Source organism: Cherax quadricarinatus, chromosome 24 (assembly GCF_038502225.1).
Source record: "Cherax quadricarinatus isolate ZL_2023a chromosome 24, ASM3850222v1, whole genome shotgun sequence".
NCBI lineage: Eukaryota > Metazoa > Arthropoda > Malacostraca > Decapoda > Parastacidae > Cherax > Cherax quadricarinatus.
Genome location: NC_091315.1, coordinates 6,533,104 through 6,550,115, shown reverse-complemented (window position 1 = coordinate 6,550,115; position 17,012 = coordinate 6,533,104). Strand labels below are relative to the sequence as shown.

The following is a 17,012-nucleotide window of genomic DNA, read 5'->3' as shown; positions in this document are numbered from 1 at the left end:
ATAGTGAGGCTAGTGGGACGGGGGGGCATACCGGTGCTGAGAGCACTCGTTTTGGATGTGGGAGGGGTGCCAGAGAGTACACAACGAGCATTGGCATATTTAATGGTAGATTTTGTGTACGTGTCGTGGGGTATGCGTGGGAATGGGGATTGGGTTGCGAGGAAACGGGTAATGGCAGCTACTGTTTTATAGGACGGTTTGCAGGAATAGGGAAATATATGGATCACGGTGGGACGGAGCCTTCCCCGCAGGTTATCGTGGTTTAACTATTGGGATCTTATTACCTTTGTAGTGGGGGGGGGGGTTGTCATGGCTGGGGCAAGGATTGAGAATGTTTTCCGGGGTTCCAATGGGCTCGCCGTCGGGTGTGTGTGTGTGTGTGTGTGTGTGTGTGTGTGTGTGTGTGTGTGTGTGTGTGTGTGTGTGTGTGTGTGTGTGTGTGTGTGTGTGTGTGTGTGTGTGTGTGTGTGTGTGTGTGTGTGTGTGTGTGTGTGTGGTGTGGTGTGGGCGTATGGCTTAGATGTAAACGAGGGAAGGTTCAGTGTGGTTAGTAGGTGTTAGGATGTACGTGTGATGACAGCTGGATTACGCGTGTGATCCAGTTTAGTAGTGGGGATTTTCGGTTTATACTTTTGTGTACGTGTCTCACGGGATGATGACTGCATTACCCTCTGTGTATATAACGCCTTGCTATGCTTGGTCACTTACCATCACACCTATGTAAGAGGGTTGAGGTATATCTTATTTTTTAGAGGTATTGCACGCATGTATGCTGTAAGAATGCTTGGGTGTGGTTTGTTGTGATTGTGATACTGTTGCGATGTGACAGGCTTATATGCTTATGTAAAGCTAGGAGAATGAGTGACAGGGTAATGTATACTGCCGAGAGGCAGTGGTGGTTGCCCAAATGAGGGGGAAGAGGGGGGGGGGAGGTAAGGAGTGTTGAAGTGACTGACTTTGCAAATTGATAGTGTTTATTGTATACACCTTGTTTTGTACAATGACCTTTGTGCAGTGTATAGGTTGTGGTAGGGTAGTATATTTACGTGTTCGCATTAGGTTACAGAAGCCTGTGCTGTGATATTGAATTTTGTTGATAACATATTTAATCTTATATGATATATCAATTGTATGTGTACAACGACATGTTCATTCAGTAATTGGCCAGTGTGTTTAGCCAGTGTATTAGGAATGTGTTTTTCTTGTTACATTAATATGTGTGATGTCTTCTTTACTTGACTCTACACAAGTACTGTTGTTTTGGTCCGCTGCACATCACACTTATGTTGAAGTGAGACATGACAATGTTAAGTTTTTTCATATATATATATATATATATATATATATATATATATATATATATATATATATATATATATATATATATATATATATATATATATATATATATATATATATATATATATATATTTAGAAAGACACGTAAGCAAACACTATAACATATTTATTAGAAAACGTTTCGGTCCTGGAACCTTGATCACTTCTAACATACAGAGGTAGAAAGACATTATATATATAGGCGGAGAGTGAGATGTGACGCACGTGACCTGAGGAATGTCATAAGAACATAAGAATGGAGGAACACTGTAGAAGGCCTACTGGCCCATGCGAGGCGAGGGTAGACGATGAAATCACGTGACTCCTGTGTTGTTGGGTTGGTGCTGCTTAAGTATCATGTATGCCAATGTTTTTGAAATTTTGTAGTTTCCAGTGTTGCGTTCTATAGTGTCGGTGACGGTGATTAGTGAGGCTTCTAGGCACCGTCGGCGTCTGAGGTCTGGTTCGGTGAGAACGAGTTGTGCCTCGTTCCAGTTCATCAAATGCCCCGTGGAGTCTCTGTGGAGGACACAGGCGTACCTTACATCGTCTCTGTTAGAGGCATTTCGATGCTCATTCAGGCGGACTGCAAGATCTCTGCCTGTCTCGCCTACATATTCCTTGGGACAGAACCCACAGGGGATAGTGTAGACGCCTGCTGTAGAAGTTAGAGGTGTGGGGCTGCGTTTAGTCGTGAGGTCTTTGATAGAGGATGTGTTTATGGTGGAAACGTTGATGTTACTCATACCAAGTGCCCGGCGAGTATTCGTGGCAACATCGCCACATGGGAGTACTATGAACTGTTTAGGGGGCTGTTCCATGGGCGGTTTGTTGAGGATAGCTTGTGCCTTGAGTCTGCAATCTCGGATGAAGAAAGATGGGAACTGAAGACGTGTAAAGGCTTGTGTTATGTAAGCGCATTCTTCTTCTAGAAAACAAGGGCTGGAGATGCGAAGAGCTCTCAAGAAGAAGCCAATGAGGACTCCTCTCTTAGTGCGGGTATCTTGGTGTGAATAAAAGTGTATAAGATCGTCCTTGTTGGTAGGTTTTCTATACACTTTGAAGAGAAGTTTGTCACTGTCGGGAGATCTGCACAGTAGAACGTCGAGGAAAGGAAGTTTGCCATCATTTTCGAGTTCAAGTGTAAACTTTATTGATGGTTCAACTGCATTGATCTTGTTGAGAAGGGCCTGGATATTGAGACGTCTCGGATAGAAAACCAATATATCATCAACGTATCTTAGCCAGGTAACGGTGTTGGGAATGAGGGTGCTGAATTTCTCTGTCTCCAAGTTTTCCATGAAGAGGTTGGCAAGCACAGCACTGAGCGGGCTGCCCATTGCCATCCCAAAGCATTGTTTGTAACAGTTGTCCTGATACTTGAAGAAGTTGAAATTAACACACAGGTCCACTAGATTGATGAAATATGTAGGCGAGACAGGCAGAGATCTTGCAGTCCGCCTGAATGAGCATCGAAATGCCTCTAACAGAGACGATGTAAGGTACGCCTGTGTCCTCCACAGAGACTCCACGGGGCATTTGATGAACTGGAACGAGGCACAACTCGTTCTCACCGAACCAGACCTCAGACGCCGACGGTGCCTAGAAGCCTCACTAATCACCGTCACCGACACTATAGAACGCAACACTGGAAACTACAAAATTTCAAAAACATTGGCATACATGATACTTAAGCAGCACCAACCCAACAACACAGGAGTCACGTGATTTCATCGTCTACCCTCGCCTCGCATGGGCCAGTAGGCCTTCTACAGTGTTCCTCCATTCTTATGTTCTTATGACATTCCTCAGGTCACGTGCGTCACATCTCACTCTCCGCCTATATATATAATGTCTTTCTACCTCTGTATGTTAGAAGTGATCAAGGTTCCAGGACCGAAACGTTTTCTAATAAATATGTTATAGTGTTTGCTTACGTGTCTTTCTAAACCAACTTGTCGGTATTTATTACCAAGGTTTATACCATATATATATATATATATATATATATATATATATATATATATATAATATATATATATATATATATATATATATATATATATATATATATATATATATATATACTGACAGGTTGCTTGAGAGGTGTGTAGTGTGCTTGTAAATTTTATCGTTTTTCTGTGTCGGGTTTCTTCTCCTGTGTACAACAACGTGTGTGTGTGTGTGTGATATTTTCTTTATGTACTTATTGTTCTCAGTATGTCTATTCTATATATATGTATTATGTTTGTCTGTACAAGATATGCTCTCAATAAAATATAAAAAAAAAATTAAAGTGTCCACAAATGGTTCACAATTATAAAATGGTTTATAAAATTATGGCACACTTCACTATACAAATTACAATGCAGTGCAGAAACCTACATAAGTGTGTGTGTGTGTGTGTGTGTGTGTGTGTGTGTGTGTGTGTGTGTGTGTGTGTGTGTGTGTGTGTGTGTGTGTGTGTGTGTGTGCATAGCAACTACTGTAAAAAAAAAATAGTGAAATTCCAAACTCTTTTGTGATTTCTTACATTATCAAGGACCTGTAATAATAATAAAACAGCAGAAGGCTTATAAAGCTGTGATATCACCTCATAGTCACGTTCGACATTACACTAGTCGCATTATGATGTGGATGGGATGGTCGAGTACTTGTCAGTGTAAATTCTTCCCCAATTTTACGGTTCTCGTTTTTCAAAAGTAGATTAAATTTTTACCAAATATTATTAAATAAAAATTAATCTAATTTGTATACTCGTATTTTAATGTAAGTTTGAACAATATAACTCACTACCTTTTTTAGATGCCTTAACTGTTAAGGGTAACCATGAATTTAAATTCGAAATGTACCGAAAGCCAACAAATAACTTTTCTTAGGTGCACTATTATTTTTCTTATTATTAAACTTTCTGTATTCTAGTCAATGTTTTTGAAAGCTTTGTGTATTTGCACCCAAAAATTTAATTGTCAAATCTTTTAAAATTGCCAGAAACACATTTTCCAATTCGAAAAAGAACAAAGAAACATATTCAACCAAGATTGTGTTGATTCTACCTTACCATGAGAACCTTCATAATATACCTTCTCTTAAGAATTTTTGAATAAAAATTGTATTTAAAAAACTTTATGTCTGTTTTCAAGATTTCCTGTAAAAAAATCCAATGAATTTTATTATGATCACACTGGAAAAAGTCTTGAACTAAGATTACAATAACATAAACATAGCATTAGAACTGGACAAAAATCTAATCCCCTGTTTCTTCATATGAGAGATTTTAACCACACACTTGATTTTCTTAAGGCTGAAAGAAATGTAATTGAGCCGAGTTTCATCAAAAAATAATACTGGTTTCAATATGACTATTCGTGCAGGGTTATGTAAATTAGAAACATTCATAATAAATAGAATTTGCGAGGAATTTCAGCTGTGTCTAACATGTCCTTCATAAAAAAAAAAAAAAAACTTGACATGTGACCCGTCCCACGCTTGTGTGTGAGGTAATAAGTGGGGTGAAATCTCAACCTTATAAGTCTTCTGTTCTATTATTTTTACTATTTCTTGATAATGTGAGAAATTATGTAAGCGCTTGTAATTTCACTATTTGTTAATGTGGTTATTTTGCATATTGTTTACTGTTCTACTTTGGCGGATGGGGAGGCGATTCGCGGTCTGCAGATTGACAGTCTTATGCTCTACCGATCCAGCTATTCAGGCCTCTAACACGTTCATCTCCCTGTCCACCATTCTTTTTATTAACTGACAATTGTTTATTACAACTTAGTATGAGTTCATAGATGATGTAGCCTTGAGAGAAGGGGGTAAGAATAAATCTACTGCTAAAGTTCCTGGGCCGAGGGAAGGAGTTTAGTTGGGTTGCATTTGGTAGCCTCTGACGGAATATAATACAGTATTAGTTCTGAGTCCTTTCCCTTAGAGGACTGGGTAGCGGGGTCGGTAGAACGTGATGTACGGGGAGGCCTCTGCGGTTTGCCTCTCCGTGCATCATTCTGTTTAGTCATTGACAATTGTTTATTTATACTCACGAATCCTTTGTGAATATCAAATGGTATACAATACCGACAGGTTGGTAGATATGTTAATCACAGCATATATCCTGTGATTAACATAGGGGTACAACTGATGTCTTCTCCCTTTTCGAAACATCATAGATGCAGAAGATTAAGTTCTTTAGATGGCTTTTTAATAAAGCTCTCTTTGTCTAAGTTTTCATAACACAACATGAATAAGGTCAGAGGGTAAATAATCATTATATAAAATATCAAATATAGTTGGAACATTGCAATTAATTACAGTGTTTCAATTTGAATACTGATATGATTTCTGCGTAGCATTGACAGTATAAGTATTTTTCCTAGCGTCTTCTGCACGGGTGCATTCTGTAACTGAGTAATATAAATCTTCACCATTGTCACATTGAGTTTCAGAAATACGTGAGTGGGATGGAGTACCTAAACTCAACGCGATGGGTGATTAGTCTGAGAGTAAGCAACGTGCAGGAGTTTGACCTTCTCGGCTACCGCTGTCGAGCCAACAACAGCGAGGGAACAGCAGAGGCTAGGGTTGCCGTCTTCAGTAAGTTACATATAATTTCTCTCTCTCTCTCACACACACAAGACGGTCAATAAAAAGTAAGATATTAATCATAAGTTGTTTAAGAAGTGTTTACTGTAATTGATTAATTTGTATTTTGCTATTGCTTTGATCAAATCCATTTAGCTCATGTGTTATTAAATCAAAATATTCTTAACTGCTAATGTTTAAATTAACCAAAGAATATAATTAATAGTAATGATAACAATGATAATATTATTAACATCAATAATAATTGGTCTTAATCACAATAATAATAATAATAATAATAATAATAATAGTAGTAGTAGGTAGTAGGTTGGTGGACAGCAACCACCCAGGGAAGTACTACCGTCCTGCCAGATGACTGTGAAACAGAAACCTGTAACTGTTTGGCATGATGGTAGGATTGCTGGTGTCTTTTTCTGTCTCATAAACACGCTAGATAACAGGGATATCTTGCTACTCCTACTTACACTTTGGTCACACTTCACAGATACGCATATGCATATATATATATATATATATATATATATATATATATATATATATATATATATATATATATATATATATATATATATATATATATATATATGCATACATCTAGGTTTTTCTCCTTTTTCTAAATAGCTCTTGTTCTAATTTATTTCTTCTCTTGTCCATGGGGAAGTGGAAAAGAATCTTTCCTCCGTTAGCCATGCGTGTCGTATGAGGCGACTAAAATGCCGGGAGCGATGGGCTAGTAACCCCTTCTCCTGCAGACATTTACTAAAAAAGAGAAGAAGAAAAACTTGGGATGCTTGAATGTGCGTGGATGTAGTGCGGATGACAAAAAACAGATGATTGCTGATGTTATGAATGAAAATAAGTTGGATGTCCTGGCCCTAAGCGAAACAAAGCTGAAGGGGGTAGGGGAGTTTCGGTGGGGGGAAATAAATGGGATTAAATCTGGAGTATCTGAGAGAGTTAGAGCCAAGGAAGGAGTAGCAGTAATGTTGAAGGATCAATTATGGAAGGAGAAAAGAGAATATGAATGTTGTGGCATGCAAAGAGTACGTAACCTTTATTCGGCGCATGGACACACCCTCATTTACAGGCTATCTCCCCCAACCAGCGAACCAGGTTGCTAAGAGTTGGTGATGGGGCCCCATCGTTCAACTAGTGACCAGGTTCTAGCCAATAAGAAGGTGGGATTGGCAATCGCAGAGGTTATGTGGATACCGCTCTCCTGTCTGCCCTTGTCATTCCCATTCTAGAGCTGGTTGAAGCACGGTCTGCTATCTTGTGGCTTCTATTTCTGCTTTGCTTACCGTGGAGTGCACTATACTTATCACTGTACATAGTGTACATATTGCTGTTATAAATTGGTGAAGGATAATATAAGTCTAAACTTTTTCTACTGTGTTTATTTGCTCCCATTACACCCGGGGTAACAGGCCATTTGAATCCTGGGTTGTAATAAATGTGTAAATTCAAGGATTATGTGGATTAAAGTAAAGGTTGAATGCGAAAAGTGGGTCATAATAAGCGTGTATGCACCTGGAGAAGAGAGGAATGTAGAGGAGAGGGAGAGATTTTGGGAGATGTTAAGTGAATGTATAGGAACCTTTGAACCAAGTGAAAGAGTAATTGTGGTAGGGGACCTGAATGCTAAAGTAGGAGAAGCTTTTAGAGAGGGCATGGTAGGTAAGTTTGGGGTGCCAGGTGTAAATGATAATGGGAGCCCTTTGACTGAACTTTGTATAGAAAGGGGTTTAGTTATAGATAATACATATTTTAAGAAAAAGAGGATAAATAAGTATACAAGATATGATGTAGGGTGAAATGACAGTAGTTTGTTGAATTATGTATTGGTAGATAAAAGACTAATGGGTAGACTTCAGGATGTACATGTTTATAGAGGGGCCACAGATATATCAGATCACTTTTTAGTTGTAGCTACACTGAGAGTAAAAGGTAAATGGGATACAAGGAGAATAGAAGCATCAGGGAAGAGAGAGGTGAAGGTTTATAAACTAAAAGAGGAGGCAGTTAGGGTAAGATATAAACAGCTATTGGAGGATAGATGGGCTAATGAGAGCATAGGCAATGGGGTCGAAGAGGTATGGGGTAGGTTTAAAAATGTAGTGTTAGAGCATTCAGCAGAAGTTTGTGGTTACAAGAAAGTGGGTGCGGGAGGGAAGAGGAGCAATTGGTGGAATGATGATGTAAAGAGAGTAGTAAGGGATAAAAAGTTAGCATATGAGAAGTTTTTACAAAGTAGAAGTGATGCAAGAAGGGAAGAGTATATGGAGAAAAAGAGAGAGGTTAAGAGAGTGGTGAAGCAATGTAAAAAGAGAGCAAATGAGAGTGGGTGAGATGTTATCAACAAATTTTGTTGAAAATAAGAAAAAGTTTTGGAGTGATATTAACAAGTTAAGGAAGCCTAGAGAACAAATGGATTTGTCAGTTAAAAATAGGAGAGGAGAGTTATTAAATGGAGAGTTAGAGGTATTGGGAAGATGGAAGGAATATTTTGAGGAATTGTTAAATGTTGATGACGATAGGGAAGCTGTGAGTTCGTGTATAGGGCAAGGAGGAATAACATCTTGTAGGAGTGAGGAAGAGCCAGTTGTGAGTGTGGGGAAAGTTCGTGAGGAAGTAGGTAAAATGAAAGGGGGTAAAGCAGCCGGGATTGATGGGATAAAGATAGAAATGTTAAAAACAGGTGGGGATATAGTTTTGGAGTGGTTGGTGCAATTATTTAATAAATGTATGGAAGAGAGTAAGGTACCTAGGGATTGGCAGAGAGCATGCATAGTTCCTTTGTATAAAGGCAAAGGGGACAAAAAAGAGTGCAAAAATTATAGGGGGATAAGTCTGTTGAGTATACCTGGTAAAGTGTATGGTAGAGTTATTATTGAAAGAATTAAGAGTAAGACAGAGAATAGGATAGCAGATAAACAAGGAGGCTTTAGGAAAGGAAGGGGGTGTGTGGACCAGGTGTTTACAGTGAAACATATAATTGAACAGTATTTAGGTAAGGCTAAAGAGGTTTTTGTGGCATTTATGGATTTGAAAAAGGCGCATGACAGGGTGGATAGGGGGGCAATGTGGCAGATGTTGCAGGTGTATGGTGTAGGAGGTAGGTTACTGAAAGCAGTGAAGAGTTTTTACGAGGATAGTGAGGCTCAAGTTAGAGTATGTAGGAAAGAGGGAGATTATTTCCCAGTAAAAGTAGGCCTTAGACAAGGATGTGTGATGTCACCGTTTAATATATTTATAGATGGGGTTGTAAGAGAAGTAAATGCGAGGGTCTTGGCAAGAGGCGTGGAGTTAAAAGATAAAGAATCACACATAAAGTGGGAGTTGTCACAGTTGCTCTTTGCTGATGACACTGTGCTCTTGGGAGATTCTGAAGAGAAGCTGCAGAGGTTGGTGGATGAATTTGGTAGGGTATGCAAAAGAAGAAAATTAAAAGTGAATACAGGAAAGAGTAAGATTATGAGGATAACAAAAAGATTAGGTGATGAAAGATTGGATATCAGATTGGAGGGAGAGAGTATGGAGGAGGTGAATGTATTCAGATATTTGGGAGTGGACGTGTCAGCGGATGGGTCTATGAAAGATGAGGTGAATCATAGAATTGATGAGGGGAAAAGGGTGAGCGGTGCACTTAGGAGTCTGTGGAGACAAAGAACTTTGTCCTTGGAGGCAAAGAGGGGAATGTATGAGAGTATAGTTTTACCAACGCTCTTATATGGGTGTGAAGCATGGGTGATGAATGTTGCAGCGAGGACAAGGCTGGAGGCAGTGGAGATGTCATGTCTGAGGGCAATGTGTGGTGTGAATATAATGCAGAGAATTCGTAGTTTGGAAGTTAGGAGGAGGTGCGGGATTACCAAAACTGTTGTCCAGAGGGCTGAGGAAGGGTTGTTGAGGTGGTTCGGGCATGTAGAGAGAATGGAGCGAAACAGAATGACTTCAAGAGTGTATCAGTCTGTAGTGGAAGGAAGGCGGGGTAGGGGTCGGCCTAGGAAAGGTTGGAGGGAGGGGGTAAAGGAGGTTTTGTGTGCGAGGGGCTTGGACTTCCAGCAGGCATGCGTGAGCGTGTTTGATAGAAGTGAATGGAGACAAATGGTTTTTAATACTTGATGTGCTGTTGGAGTGTGAGCAAAGTAATATTTATGAAGGGATTCAGGGAAACCGGCAGGCCGGACTTGAGTCCTGGAGATGGGAAGTACAGTGCCTGCACTCTGAAGGAGCGGTGTTAATGTTGCAGTTTAAAAACTTTAGTGTAAAGCACCCTTCTGGCAAGACAGTGATGGAGTGAATGATGGTGAAAGTTTTTCTTTTTCGGGCCACCCTGCCTTGGTGGGAATCGGCCACTGTGTTAATAAAATAATAATGACGATAATAATAATAATAATAATAATAATAATAATAATAATATTAATAATAATAATAATAATTGGTCATAATCACAATAATAATAATAATAATAATAATAATAATAATAATAATAATAATAATAATAATGATAATAATAATAATAATAATAATATTTATTATTATTATTATTATGGCTGTTATTATTGTTGCTACTCTTGAGCAGCTAGAGAGGATGAAGCAGAATAGGGTGGAAGAAAGGAGTAGGAGTCGACCCAGGAAGTGTGTTGGAGAGAATGTAGAATGTTATGAGTACTAGAGTGTCAGTGGCTTGAGTATCCAGCAGGCTTATTTTAATACTGAATCTTTTGATACTAAAACCACTACTACTACTACAGTTACTATTACTACTATTACTACTACGGTCTCATCTATTATCACTGTTACTACTAATCATAATAATAATAATAGCAATAATTATTATTATTATTATTATTATTATTATTATTATAATAAAGGCAGCAGTAAAAATAAAATACTACTACTACTACTACTACTACTACTACTACTACTACTACTACTGCTACTACTACTACTACTACTACTACTAATAATAATAATAATAATAATAATAATAATAATAATAATAATAATAATAGCAATAATAAAAATATATGTATTTAGATACAGGTATCCAAGTATGCAATAACACCAGTTCCCTATGCCTCAGTACACAGTTAATAATGCAGTTAATTAAATATTAATGTTGAAGATTTGAAGGGAATCAGAAGAAGCATTCATAAGTAATCATTTGGATAGTAATTTCCAAATTTCTTCAATGAAAATGGTAAATTAGGACATACACAGACCAAATCTAATTCAAATCTTTTAGAGACCAAAGAGACCAATATCAGGAAATACATAAGCATATTAAGCGTGACGCCGCGAATCTTAGAAAACTGGCCAACCTTTAAGAACGGAAAAGGGTAAGTTTTGCGTAACATTATTGTACATAACAGAATTTTGTAACTATCTTGAGGATACACAGATGTTATAGGCACATTAAAAGTCATTAGGATAATCAAATAAAGTCAAACACTCTAACTTATTTCTAATCAGAGGAGACAATCAATAATTATTTCACAGAAACCAATTTGATTAATAAAATTGGCATATGATTACTTAACATAAGAACATAAGAAAGAAGGAACACTGCAGCAGGCCTACTGGCCCATGCGAGATAGGTCCAATTCTCCCACTGGCTTAAGCCAGTGCCTTAACCTAGTCAGGTCAGTCACATTCACATAATAGAGGAGCACGGCATCTGACCTAGTAGCACAAGCTAGTTAGGTCCAACTCACACCCACCCACACTCACTCATGTATTTATCTAACCTATTTTTAAAACTACACAGCGTCTTAGCTTCTATGATGGTACTCGGGAGTTTGTTCCACTCATCCACAACTCTATTACCAAACCAATGTTTTCCTATAACCTTCCTGAATCTGAATTTTTCCAACTGAAGGCCACTGCTGCGAGTCCTGTCTATGCTAAATATTTTCGGCACGCTTTCTACATCCTCTTCATTAATTCCTGTTTTCCATTTATACACCTCAATAATATTCCCCCTAATTCTACTCCTTTCTAGAGAGTGCAGATTCAGGACCCTCAGTCTATCCTCATAGGAAAGATTTCTGATACATGGGATGAACTTTGTCATCCTCCTTTGTAGGTTTTCCAGCGCATTTATATCCATTCTGTAATACGGTGTCCAGAACTGTGCAGCATAATATAAATGAGGCCTAACCAAAGATATATAGAGTTGAAGAACAACCTAAGACTTCTATTATTTAAACTTCTTAATGTGGAGCCAAGGATTCTGTTACCTTTATTGCGAACACTTATGCACTGCTGTCTTGATTTCAGATTACTGTTAACCAGAACTCCTAAATCCTTTTTGCAATCCGTAATATTAAGATCTACATTATTTAGTTTATATGTAGCATTGTTATTTTCCTGTCCAACATTTAGAATTTTGCATTTGTCTACATTAAACTGTATCTGCCACTTCTCCGACCACTGCCCGACGTGCCACCATTCTGTTTTCTCCCCATTTATGCAAACTGTTTGCTGCCTCTTTGTCAACCATGCCTCTACCCAGGAAAAAATTTCTCCTATTCCGTGTGCCTTAAGTTTCCTTAATAGCCTCTGATGTGGAACTCTATCGAAAGTCCATATACACAATATCATATTCAACACCATGATCTACCTCCTGAAATACCTTAGTGAAGAAAGTCAGTAAATTCGTAAGACACGAACGCCCTTTTGTGAAACTGTGCTGAGATTCGTTTATCAATTTATGCCTTTCAAGATGGCTACGAATTCCTTCGGCAATTATTGACTCCATAAATTTTCCCACTACGGAGGTTAGGTTCATTGGTTTACAATTCGAAGCTAAGGACCTGTCACCTGCCTTGTAAATAGGCATTACATTTGCCATTTTCCACTTGTCTGGCACTATGCCAGTTTGTAGTGATATACTGAAAAGATTAGCCAAAGGTATGCTAAGTTCTTCTTTACATTCCTTTAAAACCCTCGCAAACAGTTCATTAGGGCCTGGGGATTTGTTAGGTTTTAATTTCTCTATTTGTCTGAGGACCATGTCACTAGTTACACCAATAGTGCATAGTTAATTAACGTCCTTTTCTACATAATTAATTATTTCTGGAATTTCGCTAGAATCTTCCTGAGTAAAAACTGAGAGGAAGTAGGTATTGAAAGATTCATACATTTTCTTATCACTGTCAGTGGTTTGACTTGAGTTACTCTTAAGTGGGCCTATCTTGTCCCTAATCTTACTTCTGTATACCTGAAAGAACCCTTTTGAGTTAGTCTTTGAATCCCTTGCGACTGATAATCCCTTTTTGCTTTTCTTATTCCTGTTTTTTCTATCTCTCTTTAATTGATTATATTGATTTCTTAACTGCCCATCCCCTCTTTTGATACGCCTATATGTGCCTCTCTTTTGGACAATGAGATGTTTTAATCTATTGTTTATCCATTTGGGATCATTTATGTTAGATCTAATTTCCCTATTCGGAACAGAAGTTGTTTGGGCAGCTAGCAATATGCTTTGAAACACGCCATAATGGCAACCAGCACCACCTACCTGACCCATAGTCAGGTCATCGCAATTTAGCCCACCTTGAAGTCGGCCAAGCGAAAGTCTGAAAGAGAGACTTGTTGCAGTTATCTTGGTGAAAGTTAAGACACTTGTGCAACATCTGGTTATCTTTATTGTAAACGTTTCGCCATCCAGTGGCTTTTGTACATAGTTCTTCTGTTTTCTAATTATGTCCAAGAATTTGTATTGATAAAGCCACTGGATGGCGAAACGTTTACAATAAAGATAACCAGATGTTGCACAAGTGTCTTAACTTTCATCTTGTCGCTATTGTATACCTGTCTTGCACAGTTATCTTGGTAATTCCATGATATATTGAAACTAAGTGAGTTATGATCGCTTTCCCCAAGTTCATTATTAACCTCAAGATTATTAACTAGTGATTCTTTGTTGCCAAGAACCAAGTCAGGCAAGTTGTTTCCTCTAGTGGTTCTCTCACAAACTTTTAAAATGAATCCTGAACCGTATCAAGAAAGTCATTAGACTCTAGATTTCCTGTCACATTGTTCAAATCAATTTGTCTAAAGTTAAAATCTCCCATTAACACAACATTTTCATATCTAGACGCCTTATGAATTTCGCCCCATAGCAGCCTACCGCACTCCTTATCAAGGTTTGGGGGCCTATAAATCACACCCAAAATTAGTTCTTCACGACCTTCGAGAAACTGTAGCCAAACAGATTCAGTGTCAGATGATTCTAATCTGTCTAACACAACAATTGAAATTATCTCTGACATACATCGCCACTCCAACGCCCTTCCTGTTGACTCTATTAGTGTGGAATAGTTTATAACCCTCTATGTTGCATTCAGAAGGCATTTCTCTATCTTTCAAGTTGAACCAGGTCTCTGTTATAGTAGTGATATCTATATTACCTGCACTTGCAAGTAATTTTAGCTCATCTCTCTTATTTCTTAGACTTCTACTATTTGTATAGTAAACCTTAAGGGAGCTAGTCACTCGTTGCCCTCTTCTATCTCTCTTTGTTTGTTGAACAATTTCTTTGCCTTTACTAGCAACTTTATTTTGAATATTAGCTTTTAAACTTATTCCTGCTGTTTTCAACCCTAGTACTGCAGCCTGATTGTTTCCCACAAACACCCATACCTCTATAATCTATCAGTTTAATTTCCTAACAAACGATACCACGGGCGGGGTTAGAATCCGCGATCAGAGAGTCTCTTAAATTCCTAGACATGTCATCAGTGACCCCGTTCAATCGAATTGGCTAATGCAACCACTTCAACCCCAGAGAGATGAACCCCATCCCTTATATACATATCTTGTTTGTCATAGAATTTGTCCCACTTATCAATGAATGGCATTGCAAGTGCCTTGCAGTACCTGTCTAGCCAGCAATTTATACCAATTGCCCTAGACATCCTTTCATTGCCCACTCCCCTTCTAGGCAAGATGCTACATATGAATGGGATCCTTCCCTTAGACCTGACTATTTCTATGGCTTACCTGTACCTTTTTCTGCAGCTCCTGTCTCCTGCCCTTCCCGATGCCATTTCCACCAGCACTAAGACAGATAATAGGCTTGTTCCCATTACCTGACATAATATTATCTAACCCGGTGAGTATGTCACCAACACCTGCTCCTGGGAGGCACTCCCTCTGTCTGACCTTTCTATCTCTGTTACAAAAAGCACGGTCCATATATCTTACCTGAGAGTGTCCCACAATTAGAATATTCTTACCTTGATTAGCAGGGGAGTCAGTGGTACCTTTACCCTCACTAACCACTGAAGTACAGTGGTTAGTGAAAACAGAGAATCGATTTCCTACCTTAACATCTTCTCTATTAACCTTCCTTATCTTTCTTCTTCCTGAATTGTGAACCACTTGCCACTTAAAGTGGCTGCAACTCTTTAGCTCACTGCTGGTATCTTTTTCCTCCTTACCAGCACCAACCATCTCACACTCACTCCCAAACCCATCAAGGCCTTCAGCCTTCTTTTTCCTCCTGAAGAAGTAGAGCCTCCTTCTTCAACACTTTAACCTGAGATTCCAAGACACTACAGCAAGCTAATTCCCAGACGGCTTAAGACAGTAACCTCACGTGACCTCTTACCCCAGCGTACTGCACAACCTAACATCATCAGATTGTTTCATTAAAGGAAAACAAATAAGCACTAAAAGTTTAAAGCTTACCAGATGATACTTTTTCCAGTTATTGCACTTAATCCAACAAAATTTGTCTCTACACAGCCTCAACCCACCAAACGTTCTATCCACTACATGCTTTGCATCAGCCATTGAAGGCTGATGCTATTCAAAATTTTTATATTAGGGGGCAATCAAATTCGATCAAAGCAAAGGAAAGATAGTCCTTTTTCTTGAATCAAGAGCCCCTCTCCAGCATCAAGACAAAATGCAATAAGTTAAACTAATATTAAGCCATATCGAGATTAAAGGTTGCAAGAGGACATTAACACACTCCATTAATTACACCAACTTTCTTCTAAGTAAGATACATGTGTCTGGAAATTTTGAACTCAAGCAGAAGTGGCTGTCTCCTATAACACGGAAATAAACTCTCGGACTGACGTTGTGTTGCATTGTGGATAGAGCATCCAAGCAAGCAAATAACCCATGAATCTTGCCTATCATATATTTCAAAAAGCACTGAATATTATACCTGGGATATACCTGGAGAGGGTTTCGGGGGTCGACGCCCCTGCCGCCCGGTCTGTGACCAGGCCTCGTGGTGGACCAGGGGCTGATCAACCAGTTACCAGGCTGTTACTCTTGGCTGCACTTAAACCGACGTACAAACCACAGCCCGGCTGGTCAGGTACTAACTTTAGGTGCCTGTCCAACGCGTTCTTGAAGGTAGCCAGGAGTGTATTGGTAATCCCCCTTATGCATGCTGGGAGGCAGTTGAACAGTCTTGGTCTCCTGACACTTACTGTTTTGTCTCTTAGAGTACTCGTGGTTCCCCTGCTTTTCATTGGGGAGATGTAGCACCGCCTGCCGAGCCTTTCGCTTCTGTAGAAGTGATTTATGTGTAGAAATTTGGTACTAATCCCTGTACAATTTCCAAGTCTATATATTATCATGTATCTCTCCTGCCTGCATTCCAGGGAATATAAGTCAAAGAACTTCAACCGTTCCCAGTAATTTATGCATTTCATCGTACTTATGTGTGCCGTGAAGGTTCTCTGTACATTCAGATCAAAAAAGATGTTCTCTAATAATAAACAATTTTTTTTGCAGTATTCGTATTTATATATTTTTTGCAGTATTCTTTTCTAATTTACATTCTATTTTAAATTTTCTAGAAACCTGCATGAAATAATGTTATTTTGATTTAAAATACTAATTTAATCAAATTAGCAACAAAACAACACGACAGACTAACAACCAAATAGCCCAAAATTAATACGAAAATATTCCTCTTTACGACACACCAAAATTTAGGGTTTGAAAACAATCAATAGTGGCATTATCTAGTTATGACATTTGAAAAAGTTTACTTAATAAAATTGGCTAATTGAAATTTACACGGTTCAGAGCAT

General features: G+C 38.6%; 1 protein-coding gene across 1 annotated transcript in view; it reads left to right on the top strand.

Annotated features, from left to right (window-relative positions):
* Positions 1-17,012, top strand: part of LOC128690737 (lachesin-like) — a 175,854-nt gene that overhangs the window by 102,202 nt on the left and 56,640 nt on the right. Inside the window, exon 6 of the mRNA XM_070088138.1 lies at positions 5,787-5,934. Coding sequence (XP_069944239.1) covers positions 5,787-5,934 — 148 coding nt within the window. The remainder of the gene's footprint in view (positions 1-5,786; positions 5,935-17,012) is intronic.